General features: G+C 45.7%; 1 protein-coding gene across 4 annotated transcripts in view; it reads left to right on the top strand.

The window, feature by feature from the left end:
- Window positions 1-20,864, top strand: part of CATSPERD (cation channel sperm associated auxiliary subunit delta) — a 62,318-nt gene that overhangs the window by 6,033 nt on the left and 35,421 nt on the right. For all 4 annotated transcript variants that reach the window (XM_029050057.2, XM_029050058.2, XM_029050056.2 and 1 more), the window contains exons 4-9: window positions 1,927-1,999; window positions 4,071-4,185; window positions 11,240-11,307; window positions 13,694-13,810; window positions 15,543-15,629; window positions 18,017-18,173. In XM_029050057.2, the coding sequence (XP_028905890.1) occupies window positions 1,927-1,999; window positions 4,071-4,185; window positions 11,240-11,307; window positions 13,694-13,810; window positions 15,543-15,629; window positions 18,017-18,173 (617 nt within the window). The remainder of the gene's footprint in view (window positions 1-1,926; window positions 2,000-4,070; window positions 4,186-11,239; window positions 11,308-13,693; window positions 13,811-15,542; window positions 15,630-18,016; window positions 18,174-20,864) is intronic.

The following is a 20,864-nucleotide window of genomic DNA, read 5'->3' as shown; positions in this document are numbered from 1 at the left end:
GACAAGTGGCAGAGCTGGGATTCGAACTCATGAGCCCTGACTCCAAAGCCCATGCTCTTTCCACTGAGCCACGCTCAGGGAACATGTCTGCTAATTCTGTTGCATTGTACTCTCCCAAGCACTTAGTACAGTGCTCTGCACATAGTAAGCGCCCGTTAACTACAACTGATTGATTGATTGGTATAGATTTTCTGTCATGGTCAAGAAAGATGCTGATTTTTCTCTTCATTTTAAACTCAAATATAACAGGCTTAGAATGTGCTCTAATGACTGGCACAGGATTTTGTTTTCCCCTCTTGTTCTGCCTCTTTGAGACATTCCTTAATTTCAGTAGCACTACTTAATAATTATGGTATTTGTTAAGGGCTTACTATGTGCCAGACACTGGCCTAAGCGCTGGAGTGGATACGAGCTCATCGGGTCGGACACAGTCCCTGTCCCACGTGGAGCTTACAGTCTCAATCCTCATTTTCCAGATGAGGCAACTGAGGCACAGAGAAGTGAAGTGACGTGCCAGAGGTCACCCAGCAGACAAGTGGCAGAGTCGGGACTAGAACCCATGACCTTCTGACTCCCAGGCCCGGGCTCTATCGCCTACACCATGCTGCTTCTCCAAGAGTCTTAATAAAAGAGGTTCAGAATCTCTCCTGTTACTCCAAGGCATCCAAGGGGATATTTTGTTGCAGCAACTTGCCCTGCTGTTCACTGTGCATGTAGCACATTTGCAGTCTTAGTCTCAATCTCTTTCCCTGTGCCCTCTTGGACAAAGATGCTAGATATAAAAAAAAAAGAGAAAAAAATGGAGTGAATCCTTTCCCTGCCTCCTCTGTACCACTGCAGGAGCTACCTAGATATCTATAATTGCTTGGTGCTCCACTGAGAAAGGTAACACTCCTCAGTTCAGCAGAAAATTTCTATATTTTGGATGGAGCTGTTCTTCAGCTTTGGAGATGACATTGCTGATATGTGCTGAGAAGGCTGAAGAGACAGTTGCGTGATTGTCAGTGCCTTCCAGGATGTACGCACACACACAAAACAGAAAGATTGCTCCTTTTCAGGCACTTGCATTTACCATTTGTAACGCCTGGTCCTGTTTTTGATTCCGTCTTTTGGTTTCACAATCTCTTCAAAGCCTCTGCTCTAGTGGAGTTACTTCATTTCCATTTGCCTGGAAGACAGAAGAGCTCCCTGCTAGTTTTTCTCTTTGACAGTCTCAGACCAGCACTAACCTGTATTCTTGCGTGTTCTGGACTCTGACCCTGTAGCCTTCAAGTATTTATGCTCTGGAGAAAATTTCCCAACTCAAGGTTCACTTCTACTAGAACCAAGATGGCACTCTAAATCCCTCCTAGTTGTCTCCTTTGTCCAGGAGAGGTTAGCGGTTGGTAGAGTTGTACTTTGAAATGATACCATGTTATTATTAAGTCAGGGTCGCACCTGGAGAGTTTCCAGTACTCAACCAGTCTCGGCTATGGGAGGGAGAGTCAAGCAGAGGCCTGTCCATTCCATTCCTAGCTTAGCCAGTGGCTAGCGAGTGGAAGGCCATCTGCTACAAGTCAAAACTCACCCGGGCTGGGCTGAGTCGAGGGCAAAGACTCAGGTTTACTGCGTGGAAGGAGGTAGTGGTAAACCGCTTCCGGATTTTTACCAAGAAAAGTATGGATCCACTACCAGAATGATTGCAGATGGAGGTAGGGCATTCTGGGAGGGATGCGTCCATGGCGTCGCTATCGGTCAGACACGACTCCACAGCGTAAGACAACAACAACTTACAAATAGCAAAGACCGAGCCAAAAGAGTTCTCCTCAGGGGCAGACATTTTCTTCTAGTTAATTAATTTCTAATTTAAAGAGTAGCTGTGTTTGAGAAACCTCTTTAGCTTAAATTCCTTTCTCTCTCATTCAATTTTACTCTTTTTTTTTTTAGAATCCATGTTTTTCTTACAAGAAACAACTTTGAAAGTAGCCTTATTCCACTTTCCATCCCTAAAAGCATGCAGGTACTGTTTATATTGCTTAAGGAGTGGAGGATATCGTGGCGCGTAATTAGAATTCTGTTTGGGAAGAGAGGATTTGAGAATTTAAACTGGGAACCAGAGACGGTGATTCCACAGTCTCACTTGGTTGGTTACTCTAGTGTTTTATCAGCATTAAAACCACCGATTCTTCCTTATATCTAACCCAGCTCTCACTGCCATCTAAGCATACTTCCTTTCGTATTGTCCCCTTTGGGAACAAAAGGTAACTGACATTAATGGTCCCTTTTTAATGTTTTGACCATGCAAAAAGATCTGTTTCCATTTTTTTTTAATGCTATCTGTTAAGGGCCGACTGTGTCAGGCGCGGTACTGCGGTAGATACAAGATTATTTTCAAAACAACACCAGAATGAAGAGGGGGATAAAGAGGCCCTAAAATGAAAGGGCAAGGAAAATGTGAAGAAATGATAAGGGACAAGAATGAACAGAAAGGGCGAGGTAAAAGAGATATTGAAGAACTCTACAGTATATAAGTGCTAAGTTGGCACCTTTGGTGTTCGAACAGCGTGGGCAACTCCTTGTCCAGTGAAACTCTACCGCCAGAAGCACATAAGACAATCAGCAAGGCCATATTACCTGGTTAGACCACTGTTGGATTGAAGCCAGGATCTGTCTTTAGCAGTTGGCCACAGGATAGTTGGAGAAACTCTGTGAGGATCGTTCTACTGGACCCCCATCCAAAATGTAAGGGATGGGACATCTAAAATCTCCATTTTTTCCTCTCTACATTCTTAACTCTCCAGTAACCTATTGCAGACTGCTTGTCTGTGAATGTATTCGAATCCTTCTGGAACCCACTTACCATTTTGGCCTGCATGACATTCTCTTGTAAAAGATTCCATACGCTTACCACTCAGTAATATGCAAATCAGTATTTCCTTTGCCTTGTTATGAAGCTCCTATCACATTCGGGCTTTAGTGGATAGCCCCTGTCCTGGGAGGGAGATATTTGGTGGACAGTAATTTCTCACTCACCGTGTCCACGCCCTTCATGAGTCTGTAAATTTCCTGTCAGCCTGCAGCCCTTTAATTTGCAGAGTCCTATCACCTCCTCCTCTGGACTGTAAGCTTGTTTTGGGCAGGGAATGTATCTGCCAACTCTGTTTTTCTTTTTTTTTTAATGGTATTTATTAAGCGCTTACTATGTGCCAAGCACTGTTCTAAGCACTGGGGTAGATACAAGCTAATCAAGTTGGACACAGTCCCTGTGCCACTCAGGGCTCGCAGCCTTAATCCCCGTTTTGCAGATGACGTTACTGAGGCCCAGAGAAGTGAAGTGAGGTCTGGATTTACCTCACACAGCAGACAAGTGGCAGAGCTGGGATTAGAACTCAGGGTCTTCAGACTCCCAGACACTTGCTCTATCCACTAGGCCACACACTGCTTCTCTCTTTTGTACTGTACTCTCCCAAGCGCTTCGTACAGGGCTCTGCCCATAGTAAGGACTCAATAAATACCATTGATGATCATGCATTCTTTTAGGCTACCCTCATAAGGAAGCTTCCCCATTCCCCTGATCATCTTGGTTGCCCTTCTCTGTACCATCTTCAGCTATATTTGGGAGAGTGACAAGAACTATTCAGAGGATTCTGGGTGTAGGTGGTCCATGGTTTTATACTGGGACAAAACAGTGTCTTTGGTTTGATTATCTACTTGTCCCCTTCCCAGGTAATGTCCAGCATTCGCTGGGGGGTTTTGGGTGCTTCTGCATATTGGCTTAATGATTAAATAGGACAGTCAACAGTGACTCTGAAATGTCTTTTCTGAGTCGTGACTGAGAGCTCTGAGCCCATCATCATCTAGTTGTAATTTGGGTGCAAATCTGGATAACTGAATTTCTTGAATATGTGGGGTCTGGATTTATGAGATTATAACTTTTAAAGCATTTTTTTTCCCACCTTGCTTGAAGTCCAAGAAAATTTTGCAAGCGGGTTAAATAAGATTATATCTACGTATATATGCATAAGTAATATTTAGAGTTCCTGATCATGTTGCTATATCAATAATGCTCAGTATCAATAATGATGTCTTAGGTGGGAATTCCCAAGATCTCAGCAGCTACTTTTTCATCATCACGAGTAGTGATGGTAATAAATGGAAAAGTCTTTGGTTATGAGTATGACAAGAAGACCTGGAGTACTGCCAAAGGTACATATTGTTTCTCAACTTCTTGCCTGGTTTGATTTTACCCAACAGAAAATTGCAGGAAAATGTCAATTTTCTTCAGGCTGTTGCCCCAAAGAGTCTTATACAGTGCACAGAAATGACCTCTTGTCCTGCTTTTAGCAGTTCTGAGGCATGGATCGGGCGAGCTGAAAAAGAAATTTGGTTGGCAGCATCTTTAATGACTGTCCTCTGCTGAGGATCACCGCATTGGAGCTCTCCCCACACGTCTATGTTATAGTGGGGTAGCAGTGAAAAATGTGCCCAAATTTAAGTAGCAGTTGGGAGTTGAATGAAAGGGAGACTCCATCTGGGGCTTGTGGAAGAGGAGGAATTAAGCTCGGAAGAAGAATGTCGTTGAAATTGTAGGACCTGTCCATTCATTCATTCATTCAATAGTATTTATTGAGCGCTTACTATGTGCAGAGCACTGTACTAAGCTCTTGGAATGTACAAATCGGTAACAGATAGAGACAGTCCCTGCCCTTTGACGGGCTTACAGTCTAATCGGGGGAGACGGACAGATGAGAACAATGGCAATAAATAGAATCAAGGGGAAGAAACTCTCATTAAAACAATAGCAAATAAATAGAATCAAGGTGATGTACATCTCATTAACAAAATAAATAGGGTAATGAAGATATATACAGTCAAGTGGACGAGTACAGTGCAGAGGGGATGGGAGAGGGGGAGGAGCAGAGGGAGGGGGGGAGAAGAAGATTTAGCTGCGGAGAGGTGAAGGGGGGTAGAGGGAGCAGAGGGAAAAGGGGAGCTCAGTTTGGGAAGGCCTCTTGGAGGAGGTGAGCTTTAAGTAGGGTTTTGAAGAGGGGAAGAGAATTAGTTTGGCGGGTGCCAATAATGATAATGGTACTCGTTAAGCACTTACTATGTACCAAGCACTGCTCTAAGCGCCGATATGATCCATATACCGGGAACCCTGCCGACTCCCAGAGAAACAGTGTGGCTCACTGGAAAAAGTGCGGGTTTGGGAGTCAGAGGACAGCTCCACCAGTCGCCTGCCGTGTTACCTTGATGGCTCCGTGCCTCAGTTTCCCCACCTGTTCTCCCTCCTACTTTAGGCTGAATCCCACGTGGGATAAGGAAAGTGTCCAACCCAATCAGTGTAGCTCAGTGGAAAGAGCCCGGGCTTGGGAGTCAGAGATCGTGGGTTCTAATCCCGCTCCTCCTCTTGTCAACTGGGTGACTTTGGGCAACTCACTTCACTTCTCTGTGCCTCCGTTACCTCATCTGTAATAATAATAATGTTGGTATTTGTTAAGCGTTTACTATGTGCCAAGCACTGTTTTAAGCGCTGGGGTAGATACTGGGTAATCAGGTCATCCCACGGGAGGCTCACAGTCTTCATCCCCATTTTACAGATGAGGTAACTGAGGCACAGAGAAGTGAAGTGACTTGCCCACAGTCACACAGCTGACAAGTGGCAGAGCTGGGATTCGACAGGCATGAAGACTGTGAGTCCCATGGGGGACATCCTGATTACCTTGTAGGTACCCCAGTGCTTAGAACAGAGCTTGGCACATAGTAAGTGCTTAACAAATATTATTATTATTATTATTATTTTTAATCACTTTGTTCCTATCCCAGTGCTCAGTACAGTGCTTGGCATATAGTAGGCACTTAAATACCAGTCATTCATTCATTCATTCATTCATTCATTCAATAGTATTTATTGAGTGCTTACTATGTGCAGAGCACTGTACTAAGCGCTTGGAATGTACAAATGGATAACAGATAGAGACAGTCCCTGCCCTTTGATGAGCTTACAGTGTAATCGGGGGAGACGGACAGACAAGAACAATAGCAATAAATACCACAATGCATGATTATTACTATGATTATTTCTATTGAAAGGAGTGGGCTGGGCATTGTCATTCCCTCCCAGAGCCATTGTGGGCCCTGCTGGGCACAGGACTGTCCAGCTGAAACCCAACGGGCTTCCCACGCCTTCCCAGGGGACAAATCTGAAACACAGGGGAGAATGGCAGCAACCAAGGAGCCTTTGGTGGGGGGGGTAGAGACTTTTTTTCAAGGTATTCGTTAAATGCTTACTATGTGCCACCTTTGTCTTGCTGCACATAGTAGATACAAGCTAAATCGGGTTTACCCAGTCCCTGTGGAAGCTCGGTCTCAATCCTCATTTTACAGATGAGGGAACTGAGGCCCAGAGCAGCAGTGTGGCTTAGTAGAAAGAGCACGGAGTCAGAGGACGTGGGTTCTAATTCCACTCTGCCACTTTATAATAATATGAGAGACCTGCTGGACAACCTCAAAAAAAACCCCAAACAAATCGATGGTCTTCAGCCCCACCAGAACAAAAATAACAACAGTATTTGTTAAGCACTTACTATGTGCCAAGCACTGTTCCAAGCACTGGGGGAGATACAAGGGAATCAAGTTGTCCCAAGTGGGGCTCAGAGTCTTAATCCCCATTTTACAAAGGAGAGAGATGAGGCACAGAGAAGTCAAGTGCCTGCCCAAGGTCACCCAGTAGACAAGTGGCAGAGCCAGGATTAGAAACCACGTCCTCTGACTCCCAAGCTTGTGCTCTTGCCCCTAAGCCACGCTGCTTCTCACCTGTCTGCTGGGGGACCTTGGGCAAGCCACTTCACTTCTCTGTGTCTCAGTTACCTCATCTGTAAAATGGGGATTAAGCTAAGGGCCCCTGACTTTGTATCTACCCCAGCCCTAAGAAGAGTGCTTGGCACATAGTAAGCACTTAACAAATACCGTAATTATCAATTATTATTACTATTATTATTAACCAGAGAGGTGAAGTGACTTGCCCGAGGTCACAGAGCAGTCAATTAGACTGTGAGCCCGTCATTGGGCAGGGATTGTCTCTGTTTCTGAATTGTACATTCCAAGCGCCTAGCACAGTGCTCTGTACATAGTAAGCGCTCAATAAATACTATTGAAATACTATTGAAAGTAGTGGAGCAGGGATTAGAACACAGAACATTCTGACTCCTAGGTCCGTGTGCTATCTACTAGACCACACTGATTCTACATTACTGATGACGTGGAGACAATGGGAAGCGCTGAGAGTCATTGTTTTTTTCTGTTTGGCTCTGCCGTCCATCTCACTCAATAGTATTTATTTCATTCAATGGTATTTATTGAGCGCTTACTATGTGCAGAGCACTGCACTAAGCGCTTGGAATGTACAAATCGGTAACAGATAGAGACAGTCCTGCCTTTGACGGGCTTACAGTCTAATCGCCGGGCTTACAGTCTAATTATTCTATTTATTGCCATTGTTCTTCTCCGTCCGTCTCCCCCGATTAGACTGTGAGCCCGACGTTGGGCAGGGATGGTCTCTATCTGTTGCCGAATTGAACACTCCAAGCACTTAGTACAGTGCTCTGCACATAGTAAGTACTCAGTAAATACTATTGAATGAATGAATCCCTTCAATGACTGTGAAACACTGTGCACAACACCCTCCAAAAAGGGCCAGAATTTTCCCCTCACAAAAGGAGGAGTTTGGACCGACTTATGTTCTAATAGTAATGCCCGATTAAATGGAGGCAGCATCTGGCTGGGGATATATTTATTCGGCTGCTAGGCTAGCAACTTTCACCGCTCAATCCAATCGCTAGCATTTGTTCAGTGCCCACTGGCTGCAGAGCTCTGTACGTGGCGCTTGAGATATTATGAGACCTAAGAGGCACGATCCCTGCCTTCAAAGAGTTTACAATCTAGCAGAGGAGACAGACTCTTTAAATTACAGACAGGGAGGAGAACAGAGTATACAAACTGTGTATACTATGGGTACTGTGGGAACTTAGGAATTTTAGTGCCTAGGTGGGCCAAAGCAGTGGTTGAGGTTACTGAGCGCTATGTGCAGAGCACTGTACTAAGCGCTTGGAATGTACAAATCAGCAACAGATAGAAACAGTCCCTGCCCATTGACAGGCTTACAGTCTAATCGGGGGAGGCAGAGAGACAAAAACAATAGCAATAAATAGAATCAAGGTGATGTACATCTCATTAACAAAATATATAGGGTAATGAAAATATATACAATTGAACGAACGAGCACAGTGCTGAGGGGAGACGAAGGGAGAGGGTGTCTATCCTTTGGGTCAGCTCTTACCCCGGCTCGGGGAGAGAGTCACCTTCTTGGGGTCTGGCAGTCTCCAGGACTGCTAGCCACCGAGCTTCTTTGTGCCACTTGAAAAGCAACACAAGGAAAAATGATAATAATAATCATAGTGGTATTTATTAAGCACCTACTATGTGCCAGGCACTGTTCTGAGCATGGGGTGGATACAAGATAATCAGGTTGGACACATTCCCTGTCCCACAAAGGGCTCAAAGTCTTAAATCTATCTTACAGATGAGGGAACTGAGGCCCAGAGAAGTGAAGTGACTTGCTCCAGGCCACACAGCAGACAAGTGGCAGAGCAGGGATTAGAACCCAGGGCCTCCTGACTGTCAGGCCCGTGCTCTATCCACTAGGCCATAATTGCTTAAGCTGAGTTTGGGGTAGGCGTGAAGGTGGTGACTGCTGATCCATATGGGCAGAATTGCTCGTTGCGTGGGCTGCCGATCACAGCTCTGGTCATGAGCCGTTTCCCCATATAGGCCACACTGCTTGAATGCGACAGGGGTTAGGGAAAGCAAGTTTCTTTGCCATCATTGTATCAGGAAGAAGATTTATTGAGCACCTGTCTTTGTGCAACCCTATATTGCTCCCTGAGGGAAATTTCAAGAGAAGTAGAAGACAGGCACAAAGTCATAGAGATCAATGACGTGTCCATGCTTAAACTTTGGGAGGCAGATTATTATCCTGATTTTTAAAAATAATGGTCATCTGTCAGCTTAATAAATAAAAAAATATTCTTTATGACTTCCGCCAGCCTACCTTGGCTAAAACAAGATCGCTTCCCTTAAGGGACTTTCAGTTTAATTTGGGGAGGTAAGCAAAAGTACAAGACAACAGCATGTAAAAACAGAAGCAGGAGGGATAGATGGTGGGAGAGACCACTCGGAAGTGAGAGAATCGAGTGTTTGTTATAGTATTCGTTTAGCGCTTACTGTGTGTCAAACACTGTTCTAAGTGCTGGGGTACAAGTTAATTAGGTCAGACACAGTCCCTGTTCTGCATGGGGCTCACAATCTAAGTAGGAGGGAGAACAGGTATTTAATCCCCATTTTCCAGTTGGAGGGAACTGAGGCACAGAGAAGTGAAGTGACTTGCCTCAGGTCACACAGCAAGCAATTGGCAGAGCTGAGATTAGAGCCCAGGCCCTCTGACTTCCAGCCCATGCTGCCTCTTCGGGGTTGGGACTGATGAGGAGATTGATGTATGTGGCCCTTGTGTACAGGGATTGTCTCTATTTGTTGCTGAATTGTACTTTCCAAGTGCTTAGTCCAGTGCTGTGCACACAGTAAGTGCTCAATAAATACGATTAAATGAATGAATGAATTATCTTGGGGAAGTTGGACGTACAAACTGGGATGTAACAGAAGGGTTTGGTGAGGTTTGAGGGAAACCCCAATGGGTGATGAGCCAGTGGTCAAGAGTCTTAAGAGTAATGTGATCCTATCTGAGTTTCAGAAAGCTGATTTATGTTGGTGAGTGAAAGGGGAATTCAAGATGTTTTGGGTATCGGTCATTCAGTCAGTCGTATTTATTGAGCGCTTACTGTGTGCAGAGCACTGCACTAAGCGCTTGGGAGAGGACAGTATAACAATATAACAGATTCCCTGCCCACAACGAGCTTACAGTCTAAAGGGGGAGACAGACAATAGAAATAAATAAATCACAGATATGTACATAAGTGCTGTGGGGCTGGGAGAGGGGATGAATAAAGGGATTAAGTCAGGGTGATGCAGAAAGGAGTGGGAGAAAAGGAAAGGAGGGGCTTATTTAGGAAAGGCCTCTTGGAGGAAATGTGCCTTGAGTAGGCTTTGAGGGTGGGGAGAGTAATTGCCTGACGGATACGAGGAGGGAGGGTGTTCCAGGCCAGAGGCAGGACGTGGGCAAGAGGTCGGCGGTGAGATGGACGAGATCGAAGTGCAGTGAGAAGGATGACATTAGAGGGCCAAAGTGTGTGGGCTGGGTTGTAGTAGGAGAGTAGCAAGGTGAGGTAGGAGGGGACGAGGTGATTGAGTACTTTAAATGTCTGTGAAAGAAGTGAGGAATGGGAGGGTCTCTCGTGGACAGGGAGTGCGTCTGCTAATTCTGCTCTATGGTGCTCTCCCAAGGACTTAGTACGGTGCTCTGCACATAGTAGGTGCTCAATAAATGTGATTGATTGATCTGTAAAACGTTTCAGTGAAAAGACTCAACAAGGTTTGATAAGATTGGGGGGCAGGGGTCAGTATTAAATGAGAAAGGAAGAGGAGTCAAAGGTGACCACCAGGTTATATGTGTGTGGGACAAGAAGGAGTGCGATTGGCAACAGTGATAAAGAAATTTAGAAATGTAAGTGGAGTTAGATGGGAAGAAGTTAAAGACAGTCTGTGATGTATTAAGTTGGAATGGAATGGAATACCCTAGTGGAGATGTCCAAAAAGTAGAGGGAAATATAAGACCTTAGGGCCGGAGAGAGGTCGGGCCTGAAGATGGAGATTTGGGACTCATTCAGATGCGTAAGGATTTAAAGGGGTGGATGAGGTGATGGAAGGTAGGGGGTAGGTCAGAGTCAGGTAGCAGGGTCTGAGGGAAAAGGCACCCTCACCACTTGCTCCCCATCTCCTTTCCTAACCCATCAAACTCATAGGGTTTGATTCATGCCCATGGGCAATACCGTGGGCTTGCCATTCTCTTGGTGACACTTCATTATTATACTGCCTAAGTCTTGGAAAGGAAATAGAGCTGGAAGTTATCAGCTTTTGGAAAGAGAGTTTCCTTAAGGAAGGAGTTGAAGGCCCAAAACAGCCAGTCAGAGTTCAGGGAGAGGAAATTGACCACGAGGAGTAATATGGCATAAATGGCTCCTTAGCAAGATACAAAACGCAGGTGCCTCTTTTTAAGAAATTTATGTTTCCTATTGTGTTTCCACTTCAGGTGTTGAAACTAAAGTTTCAGCTCTTTCTTCTGAATGCTGCTGCTATAGCATAGAGTACCACTGTTCAGTAAGTCCATGATTTTTTCATAAATCCTACTGTTGTCCCTTCTTGCCTTCCTCTTCAACCCCTCCACCCCGCTCTCTCTTTTATCATGCAGCCCGCTCATCATCTTTTTTCTGGCCCACATTTCCTGGCTCTTTCTCCCCATCATATTTAGCTTTCTAGTAGCCCAGTTTCCCCTCACACGCAAACTCCCCCTCTAGATGTCAGGGCCAAGAACTGACTCGTGGTCATACAGGCTCAGAGAGGTTCTCTTCACCTACCTACCATGTCCCCCCTGCTCCACCATGGGGTTACCCACAGCTGCCAATGGGCACGTTCCAAGTGAAGATATGGCCAAGGGTTGCCTGAAGGGCGCCCCAAATTCAGTAGCATGCTGTCACGCTCTCTATCACTCATGCGTTGGGCTTTGTGAAGACGTTTTGGGTGCACAAGGCTGGGACTCCTGAAAACGGCAGCCAAGACCATCTTGAGCCGGAAGGCTTCCATAAAAGCTGGGAGACACAGATACAAGTTGAGATCTACCTGTAGGGCAGGGGGTGGTGAAGACAGCAGCTGCTTAGTACAGTGCTCTGCACACGGTAAGCGCTCAGTAAATATGATCGAATGAATGAATGAATGAATGAGGTTTCCATAACAGTTGGTGAACCAGCAGTGGTTAACGGGGAAATCCAGGGACTACGAGGGAGTAATCCCATCCTTGATACTCTTGGTTGTCCTGAAGCTGAAGAAGAGGAATTTTGGATCAAAATGGAATTATGGATCAATTAAGTTGGTGGAAGAGGAATAGAAGAAACTAACCCAAAAATGAAGTGTGGAAAAGAAACGAGGGTGGGTGGAAAAAACAAAACAGGTGAAGAGAAAGGATTGCAATCCAAGAGCTATTAGGTTTTAGCCCACCATCAACACCACTTTTGGTAAGTTTCAAGGCTGCTTCACTTTATAGCTCTAATGAACGGAATCAGTCAATCGGTGGCATTTATTGAGCGCTTACTGTGTGCACTACACTGTACTAAGCCCTTGGGAGAGTACAGTACAGTAGATGTGATGTCTGCCCACAAGAGAAGCGGCACGGCCTAGTGGAAAGAGCGCAGGCCTGAGAGGCAGAGGACCTGGGTTCTAATCTCAGCTCGTCCACTTTTTAAAATTTTTATGGCATTTGTTAAGCGCTTGCTATGTGCCAGTCACTGTACTAAGCGCTGGGTAGATACAAGCTAATCAGCTTGGACGCGATCCATTTCCCACAGGGGTCTCATAGTCTTAATGCCCATTGTACAGATGAGGTAACTGAGGTACAGAGAAGGGAAGTGATATGCCCAAGGTCACACAGCAGACAAGTGGTGGAACTGAGATTAGAACCCATGTCCTTCTGATTCCCAGACCCGTGCACTGGACCACCTGTCTGCTGCGTGACCTTGGGCAAGTCACTTAACTTCTCTGGGCCTCGGTTTCTTCATCTGTAAAATAGGGATTAAATCCTAGTCCCTACTATTTAGATTGCGAGCCCCATGTGGGCAGGAACTATGGCCTCCTGATTATCTTGAATTCAACCCAGTGCTTAATACAGTGTTTGGCACACAGTAAGGACTTACCACATACCACCACTATTAAGAAACTTACAGACTCTAGGAGAGACATCTACCAGTAGTATTTTGTCTTTAATTAGTATTTTGTCTTCAATCCTGGCTCCAGGGTGCTTGGAGGAAGCATGTGATGATTACCCTCCTAGCCATCCAAAAGAAGTTGGGTCTCAGGTTGCATTTGCAATGCAGTAGGTGCTAAAAATAATGTGGGGAATCCAATAAATCTAACATTATTTTGCTTGGGAAAAGTATCTCCTGGCCTCCTGCATCAGTACTGCACTTGTAGGATGACCGAATGTCTCTAAACTCGTTATGGGCAAGGAATGTGTCTGCTAATTCTGTACTACTCTCCCAAGCGCTCAGTACAGTCCTCTGCACATAGTAAGTGCTCAATCAATACCACTGATTAATTGATTGATCTTGAGTATTGTGATTGGTATTATTCCACTTTAGCTCCTGTTATCTTTGTTGTGATTTCTTAATCTTCATTTTTTTTCTTTCTCTGTTTATTGGTTTCTGAGGTTTCAAAGAGCAGTTCAAAATCCACCATTCCCAACCCAAAGTATTGAAAAATACAGTACATGATTAAATTGGGGTTCCTTTGATCTGGCTAGGTCTGCTAAGTAGTGTTTAAGCGCTTAGTACAGTTCTCTGCACCCAGTAAGTGCCAGGTTAGATTAGATTAATCTAATCAGTAGATACCATTCATCGATTGATTGATATAATTTAAAAATGCATATAATGAGAAAGTGATTCATGGGTTTTCATTGTGTGTTAGTGAGAATAACTTTGTCCTTCTGTGTTTTTAGACAGTAAGTCATTACATTTATGCATATGCGAGAGGAAAACTTGATGATAGTAGCAGCTACATATATTTTTCAAGTACGGCAGGACTGGAATTTGAAAAATTTGCTTTGAAAAATAAGGTATGTTAGACACACAGAATGATTGGGGTGAGGGGAGAATCTGACCTTCCTTCTTCTTCTGGGATTTAAGTGAGAATGTGCCATCTACACCCACTACTTCCATCAGCTTCCTCCTTGATCCTTCATAGTCTGGCTTTAATCTTCATCCCCGAAATTGCTCTCATTAAACATATTAATGTCCTCCTCCTGGCCAGATCCGATCTCTTCTCTGTCCTCAGCTTTAGGATCTCTCTGACCCTCTTGGCCACCCCCTCCTCTATGAGATGATTTCTAATCTCAGCTTCTAGCCTTTTCTGGCTCTCTTTCGTCCTCTCCCACTAGAGCTAGACCTGGCCACTTTTGTCTCCACTGTGTAGCCAATCAACTAGCTGTAAGTACTGAGTGCTTACCGTGTGCAGAACGCTGTACTAAGTGCTTGGGAGAGTACGTGTTGATTAGCAAGAACTGGAGGTTGCTCATGGGAGTAGTGTCTCGTGCCTTCTCCATGGAGAGGGATGGTGGAATTTAACTGGGGAAAGCCCCCTGGAAAAGGTGGGTTTTCAGGAGGGTTTCGAAGATAATAATGTTGGTATTTGTTAAGCGCTTACTAGGTGCCGAGCACTGTTCTAAGCGCTGGGGGAGATACAGGGTAATCAGGTTGTCCCACGTGGGGCTCACACACTTTTAATCCCCATTTTACAGATGAGGGAACTGAGGCACAGAGAAGTGAAGTGACTTGCCCACAGTCACACAGCTGACAAGTGGGAAAGCCGGGAGTCGAACTCATGACCTCTGACTCCGAAGCCCAGGCTCTTTCCACTGAGCCACGCTGCTTCTCTAAAGATGGGGAAGGCTGTGATCATCTGAGGGACTTGAAGGGAGAGGGAGTTCCAGGCAGGAGGAAGAACAAGAGCAAGACATTCAGGATTGGGATAATTGAGAAGGAGGCCCAGTAAGGTCAGCTTTGGAGGAACGGAAGATGTTGGAAGAGGTGTAGTGGGAGAAGAGAGCCAATAATTTAGTCTGGAATCTTGGGGCACGCATCATGGCTGGTGTTCCCTGCTAGCACCCCACACTACTTCAACTAAAGTAGGAAGGAAAATGTTCTCAAAATGCTTTATCTCTAGTCAGAGAGCCATCTTCCCTCTGGTTGGTTAACTGCCCCAGACTAATAATAATAATAACAACATTTTGTTATGTGCTTACTATGTGTCAAGCGCTGTCCTAAGCGCTGGGGGTAGATACAGGTTAATTGGGTCGGACACAGTTCCTTTCCCACATTGGGCTCACAGTCTAAGGAGGAGGGAGAAGAGGTATTGAATCCCTAATATACAGTGGAGGAAACTGAGACCCAGAGACGTTAAATGACTTGCCCAAGGTCAAGCAGCAAGCAAGTAGTGGAGCTAGGATTAGAATCCAGCTCCCCTGACTCCCAGGCCTATGCTTTTTCCACTAGACTATGCTGCTTCCCTAAGAATTTAAGAATTTATGATCATGAGTGATGATTCTTCTTGGTTCTTTCTGTCCTTATTGGCAATGAAATGCCAGAGAATCTTTCCTGGTCCTGCGTCCCCTTAGAGGCTATATAAATATTGTCCAAGTCACTCGCAAATTCTGTTATTTGGGTCCTTTTTTTTCACTAGCTGGCATGGTAATGTGGACTTAAATATGGGTGGGTAGGATTGGACCAGACTCTGGGCTCAGCCAGCATACTAGGACTATGTAATGATACAATTATTTTTTGATCCCCTAGGTAAATTCAATGAATTATTTAGAAGGTGCCTTTTACTTTCATTCTGTATCGAACACAGGACTGCTTTATAGTAATGGAGTAGATCAGGTAGGTGTTGTGTGTGTTCTTTTGGTTTGTGTTGTGTGGGTGTGTTGTGTGTGGTTCAGAAGGTACATTTTTTGGTGCATTTTCCCTCTATGTTTGCAAATGTTCATCCCATTCAAGAATAGAAAGGCTCTTCAGGAATTGAACTGTACTGTATTGATACCAAAAAAAAGCAACGACTTTTATTTATTATAACTCAGCTCTAGAAGTGCATTTTTTATGTCTCACTCAATGGAGTGCCAGATTGGCCCCAGTTTAGAGTCAGGAAGTTTTAGTAAAGATCCAGTCAGCACTCAGAGGCCTTTCTGTCAAGAATCCTAAAATGCTGTACAAATGAGGGTTATTGGAAAATGGAACCAGAGATGGGCAAGGCAGGATTTAAAAATAAATAAAACTTCAGGGTATGTAGTCTGGTTAGCTGGGTGCTCACCGGAAAAGTATCGGCTGAAAGTGAATGCTGTTAGTGCTGATCTGGGTATATGGGAGTGGTCGAGAGGAGCTAGGGAGGTATTAGGTCTTTTTTTGATGATGATGACGATGGTATTTATTAAGCGCCTTACTATGTCCCAACCACTGTTCTAAGCACTGGGGTAGATACAAGCTAATCAGGTTGGACACCATCCCTGTTCCACATGGGACTCACAGGTAACTGAGTCACAGAGAAGTGAAGTGACTTGCCCCCGGTCACACAGCAGACACGTGGCGGAGCCGGGATCAGAACCCAGGTCCTTCTGACTCCCGGGCCCGTGTTCTACCTACTAGGCCATGCTGCTTCCTATCCTGCATGTCCACCATGGGCATGCTAGTTCCTCTGCTCCAGTGGGGATGGGGCTTTACTCCAATCCAGTGGCAGGAGGTTTTTTGTTGTTGTGGTTTTGTTTTAAAATGCTATTTGTTAAGCCCTTGTTATGTGCCAGGCACTGGGGTAGATACAAGTCAATCAGTCCATGTCCTACGAAGGGCTAAAAGTCTTAGTCCCCATTTTACAGATGAAATCAATGAGGCACAGAGGAGTTACGTGACTTGCCCAAGGTCACCCAGCAGACAAATGATGAAGCTGGGATTAGAACCGAAGTCTCCCGACTCCCAGGCCCAGGTTTTTTCCACTAGGTAACACTCTTCCAGCCTCTACCCTCCCTCTGCTCTCGAGCTGCGATCGATTCCAGATCCCCTCGTTCAGTTGGGTGCTGATGAGGATAGTCTTCCGTCAAGAACGATGGATGAGCCTTCCCCTAGTAGTAGAAACAGAGATATTTTGTGTGCAAAGCTCAGTACTAAGTGTTGGGAATAATACACGTTTGAGACTAGTCGGTCAGTCATTGGCATTTATTGAGCACTTACTATATTAATTCATTCAATAGTATTTATTGAGCGCTCACTATGTGCAGAGCACTGTACTAAGCACTTGGAATGAACAAGTCGGCAACAGATAGAGACAGTCCCTGCCGTTTGACGGGCTTACAGTCTAATCGGGGGAGACAGACAGACAAGAACAATGACAATAAATAGAGTCAAGGGGAAGAACATCTCGTAAAAACAATGGCAACTAAATAGAATCGAGGCGATGTACATTTCATTAACAAAATAAATAGGGTAATGAAAATATATACAGTTGAGCGGACGAGTACAGTGCTGAAGGGATGGGAAGGGAGGGGGGAGGAGCAGAGGGAAATGGGGGGAAAAGAGGGTTAAGCTGCGGAGAGGTGAAGGGGGGCTGGTAGAGGGAGTAGAGGGAGAAGAGGAGCTCAGTCTGGGAAGGCCTCTTGGAGGAGGTGAGTTTTAAGTAGGGTTTTGAAGAGGGGAAGAGAATCAGTTTGGAGGAGGTGAGGAGGGAGGGCGTTCCAGGACCGCGGGAGGACGTGGCCCAGGGGTTGACGGCGGGTTGGGCGAGACCCAGGGACGGTGAGGAGGTGGGCGGCAGAGGAGCGGAGCGTGCGGGGTGGGCAGTGGAAAGAGAGAAGGGAGGAGAGGTAGGAAGGGGCAAGGTGATGTAGAGCCTGTACTATACACAGAGCACGGTACTAAGCGTTTGGGAGAGTACGCTACAACAATAATAATAATAATGTTGGTATTTGTTAAGCGCTTACTATGTGCCGAGCACTGTTCTAGGCGCTGGGGTATATAGAGCGTAATCGGGTTGTCCCACGTGAAGCTCACGGTCTTAATCCCCATTTTCCAGATGAGGTGACTGAGGTGCGGGGAAGTTAAGTGACTTGCCTAAAGGCACACAGCAGACAAGTGGCAGAGCCGAGATTAGAACCTTTTGACTCCCAGGCTAATGCTCTTTCCACTAGGCCATGTGGCTTCTCTTCATTTAATTACTTAATCAGGGAATTACTTTAGACATAGTTTTCTTGCTCTGCAGTTAAATGATTTTGCCTTTCTTCCAGGGAGTTTTTAGGTTTACCAGTAGCCCATTAGGAAGAATGGTGCTGTTGCCTTTCTCTATGGCCTTTTCAGAAACTGTGACCTGCCTTCGCCCTCCAGGATTGAAGGGGATCATAATTTGCTGGACTAAAAGAGACATGAAAATTTCATTTAACAGTGGTGAGCTACCATGATCAAGACTTGAAAAATTACAATTTGCCAGGTCTCTGCGTGGGTCTCGTTATTTTTCTCGTGGCTTAGTGGGAAGAGCACGGGCTTGGGAGTCAGAGGTCGTGGGTTCTAATCCCAACCCTGCCACTTGTCAGCTGTGTGACTTTGGGCAAGTCACTTCACTCGAGCCCGTTGTTGGGCAGGGATTGTCTCTATCTGTTGCCGAATAGTACTGGCTGAGTGGAAAGAGCACGGGCTTGGGAGTCAGAGGTCATGGGTTCGAATCCCGGCTCTGTCACTTGTCGGCTGTGTGACTGTGGGCAAGTCACTTTACTTCTCCGTGCCTCAGTTCCCTCATCTGTAAAATGAGGATTAAGACTGTGAGCCTCACGTGGGACAACCTGATTACCCTGTAGCTACCCCAACGCTTAGAACAGTGCTCGGCACATAGTAAGCGCTTAACAATACCAACATTATTCCAAGCGCTTAGGACAGTGCTCTGCACAGAGTAAGCGCTCAAGAAATACAATTGAATGAATTATTTGTGCCTCTGTTCCCTCATCTGGAAAATGGGGATTAAGACTGGGAGCCCCACGTGGGACAACCTGATAACCATGTGCCTAGTCTAGCGCTTAGAAGAGTGCTTGGCACATAGTAAGCGCTTAAGAAATACTATTATTATTATTATTTTCTTTGCCTGTGCTTTGTGATTGAAATACAAGAACTGCAGTGTCAACTGCTGGCCACCAGAGGGAGGGCACTTCATCCTAATAATAATGTTGGTATTTGTTAAGCGCTTACTAGGTGCCAAGCACTGTTCTAAGCGCTGGGCGAGATATAAGGTCGTCAGGTTGTCCCACGTGGGTCTCCCAGTTTTCATCCCTATTTTCCAGCTGAGGTCACTGTGGCCCAGAGAAGTGAAGTGACTTGCCCAAAGTCACAAAGCTGATAAGTGGCGGAGTCGGAATTAGAACCCACGATCTCTGACTCCCAAGCCCGGACTCTTGCCACTGAACCACGCTACTTCTCTAAAGCTAGTTCTGTTGAGTTTCAACGATTTGGGCCAGTTTGACCTCTAAAGCTAGTTCTGTTGAGTTTCAACGGTTTGGGCCAGTTTGGCCTCTGCTCTGCCTACTCCTGACTTTCCCCCTCTCATTCCCCTGCCACCTCTACCCCTTATGGATCTGTCTATACCCTTCCCAAGCATTTGTTCGCATATGGGTAATTAGCTGTAAACTCAATTCAGTCATCGGTATTCATTGAGCACTTATGCTGGGGAGAGCACCACGTAACGAAGTTGGTAGACACGTTCCTGGCCCACGGCGAGCTTACAGTCTAGAGGGGAAATCATTCCCTGAGGCTTAGGACTGTGCTTTCCGCCCCCAGAACCCCCTCCTCCCCTTCTCCCCCAGGTGGAGCTGAAGGATGGGCGGGAGGGGAGAATAATAATAATAATCATAATAATTGTGGTATTTGTTATAAAGGGCTTACTCTGTGCCAGACACTGAATTAAGCTCTAGGATAGATATAAACTTGTCAGATTGGACACGGTCCCTGTCCCGCATGGGGCTCACGGTCTTAATCCCCCTTTTACAGATGAGGTGACCGAGGCACAGAGAAGTGACTTGCCCAAGGTCACCCAGCAGACAAATGGCAGAGCCGGGATTAGAATCCATATCCTTCTGACTCCTAGGCCCTTGCTCTGTTCACTAGGCCACGCTGAACCATTAGCACCTGCAGTTGAGGGTGAAAGGAAGCGTAATTTGATAGTTTTGTACCTGGGGCATGCATCGGCAGCTCCTACTTTTTATAACTGATGCTTTGGATGCCACTCTTCCTCCCCCGCACCCCTCCAACATCTTTACCTAGGGTGGGGATGGAGGGATTGCTTTCAGGTCAATCAATCAATCAGTAGTATTTCACTCCACTCCTATTATCTTCAGCCCCCTAAAGAGACCAAACCACCTTCTTATGGTATTTGTCAAGCCCGTATTATATGTCAGGCACTGTACTAAGTCCTGGGGATAGATACAGAAGCAGCGTGGCTCAGTGGAAAGAGCCCGGGCTTGGGAGTCAGAGGTCGTGGGTTCTAATCCCGGCTCCACCGCTTATCAGCTGTGTGACTTCGGGCAAGCTGCTTAACTTTTCTGTGCCTCGGTTACCTCATCTTTAAGGTGGGGATCAAGTCTGTGAGTCCCACGTGGGACAAGCTGATTACCTTCTATCTACCCCAGTGCTTAGAACAGTGCTTGGCACAGAGTAAGCGCTTAGCAAATACCATCATTATTATTATTAGAAGGTAGATATAAGATACAGTCATCTTGGACAGAGTCCATGTCCCACTTGGGGCTCACAGTCTTAATCCCCCTTTTACAGATGAGGGAACTGACGCCCAAGAGAAGTTAAACGACTTGCCCAAGATCACCCAGCAGACAAGTGGTGGTGCTGGAATTAGAACCCAGGTCCTTCTGACTCTCGGGCCTGTGCTCTATCTACTGGGCCATGCTCTCTCCCCACCTTCAAAGCCATACTAAAATCACACCTCCTCCACACCTCATTTCTCCTATTCGCCCTCCCTTCTGTGCCATCTGGGTACTTGATTCTGTAGCCCTGATGCACTTTGATATCTGTCCCATCCCCATCCCCAAAGCATGGTCGTACGTATCCTTACGCTCTGCCATCTCCCTAGCTGTAATTAAT

This window comes from Ornithorhynchus anatinus, chromosome X1 (assembly GCF_004115215.2).
Source record: "Ornithorhynchus anatinus isolate Pmale09 chromosome X1, mOrnAna1.pri.v4, whole genome shotgun sequence".
Lineage (NCBI taxonomy): Eukaryota > Metazoa > Chordata > Mammalia > Monotremata > Ornithorhynchidae > Ornithorhynchus > Ornithorhynchus anatinus.
Note: the sequence above shows the minus strand (reverse complement) of the source record. Positions and strands in the feature narration are given on the sequence as shown.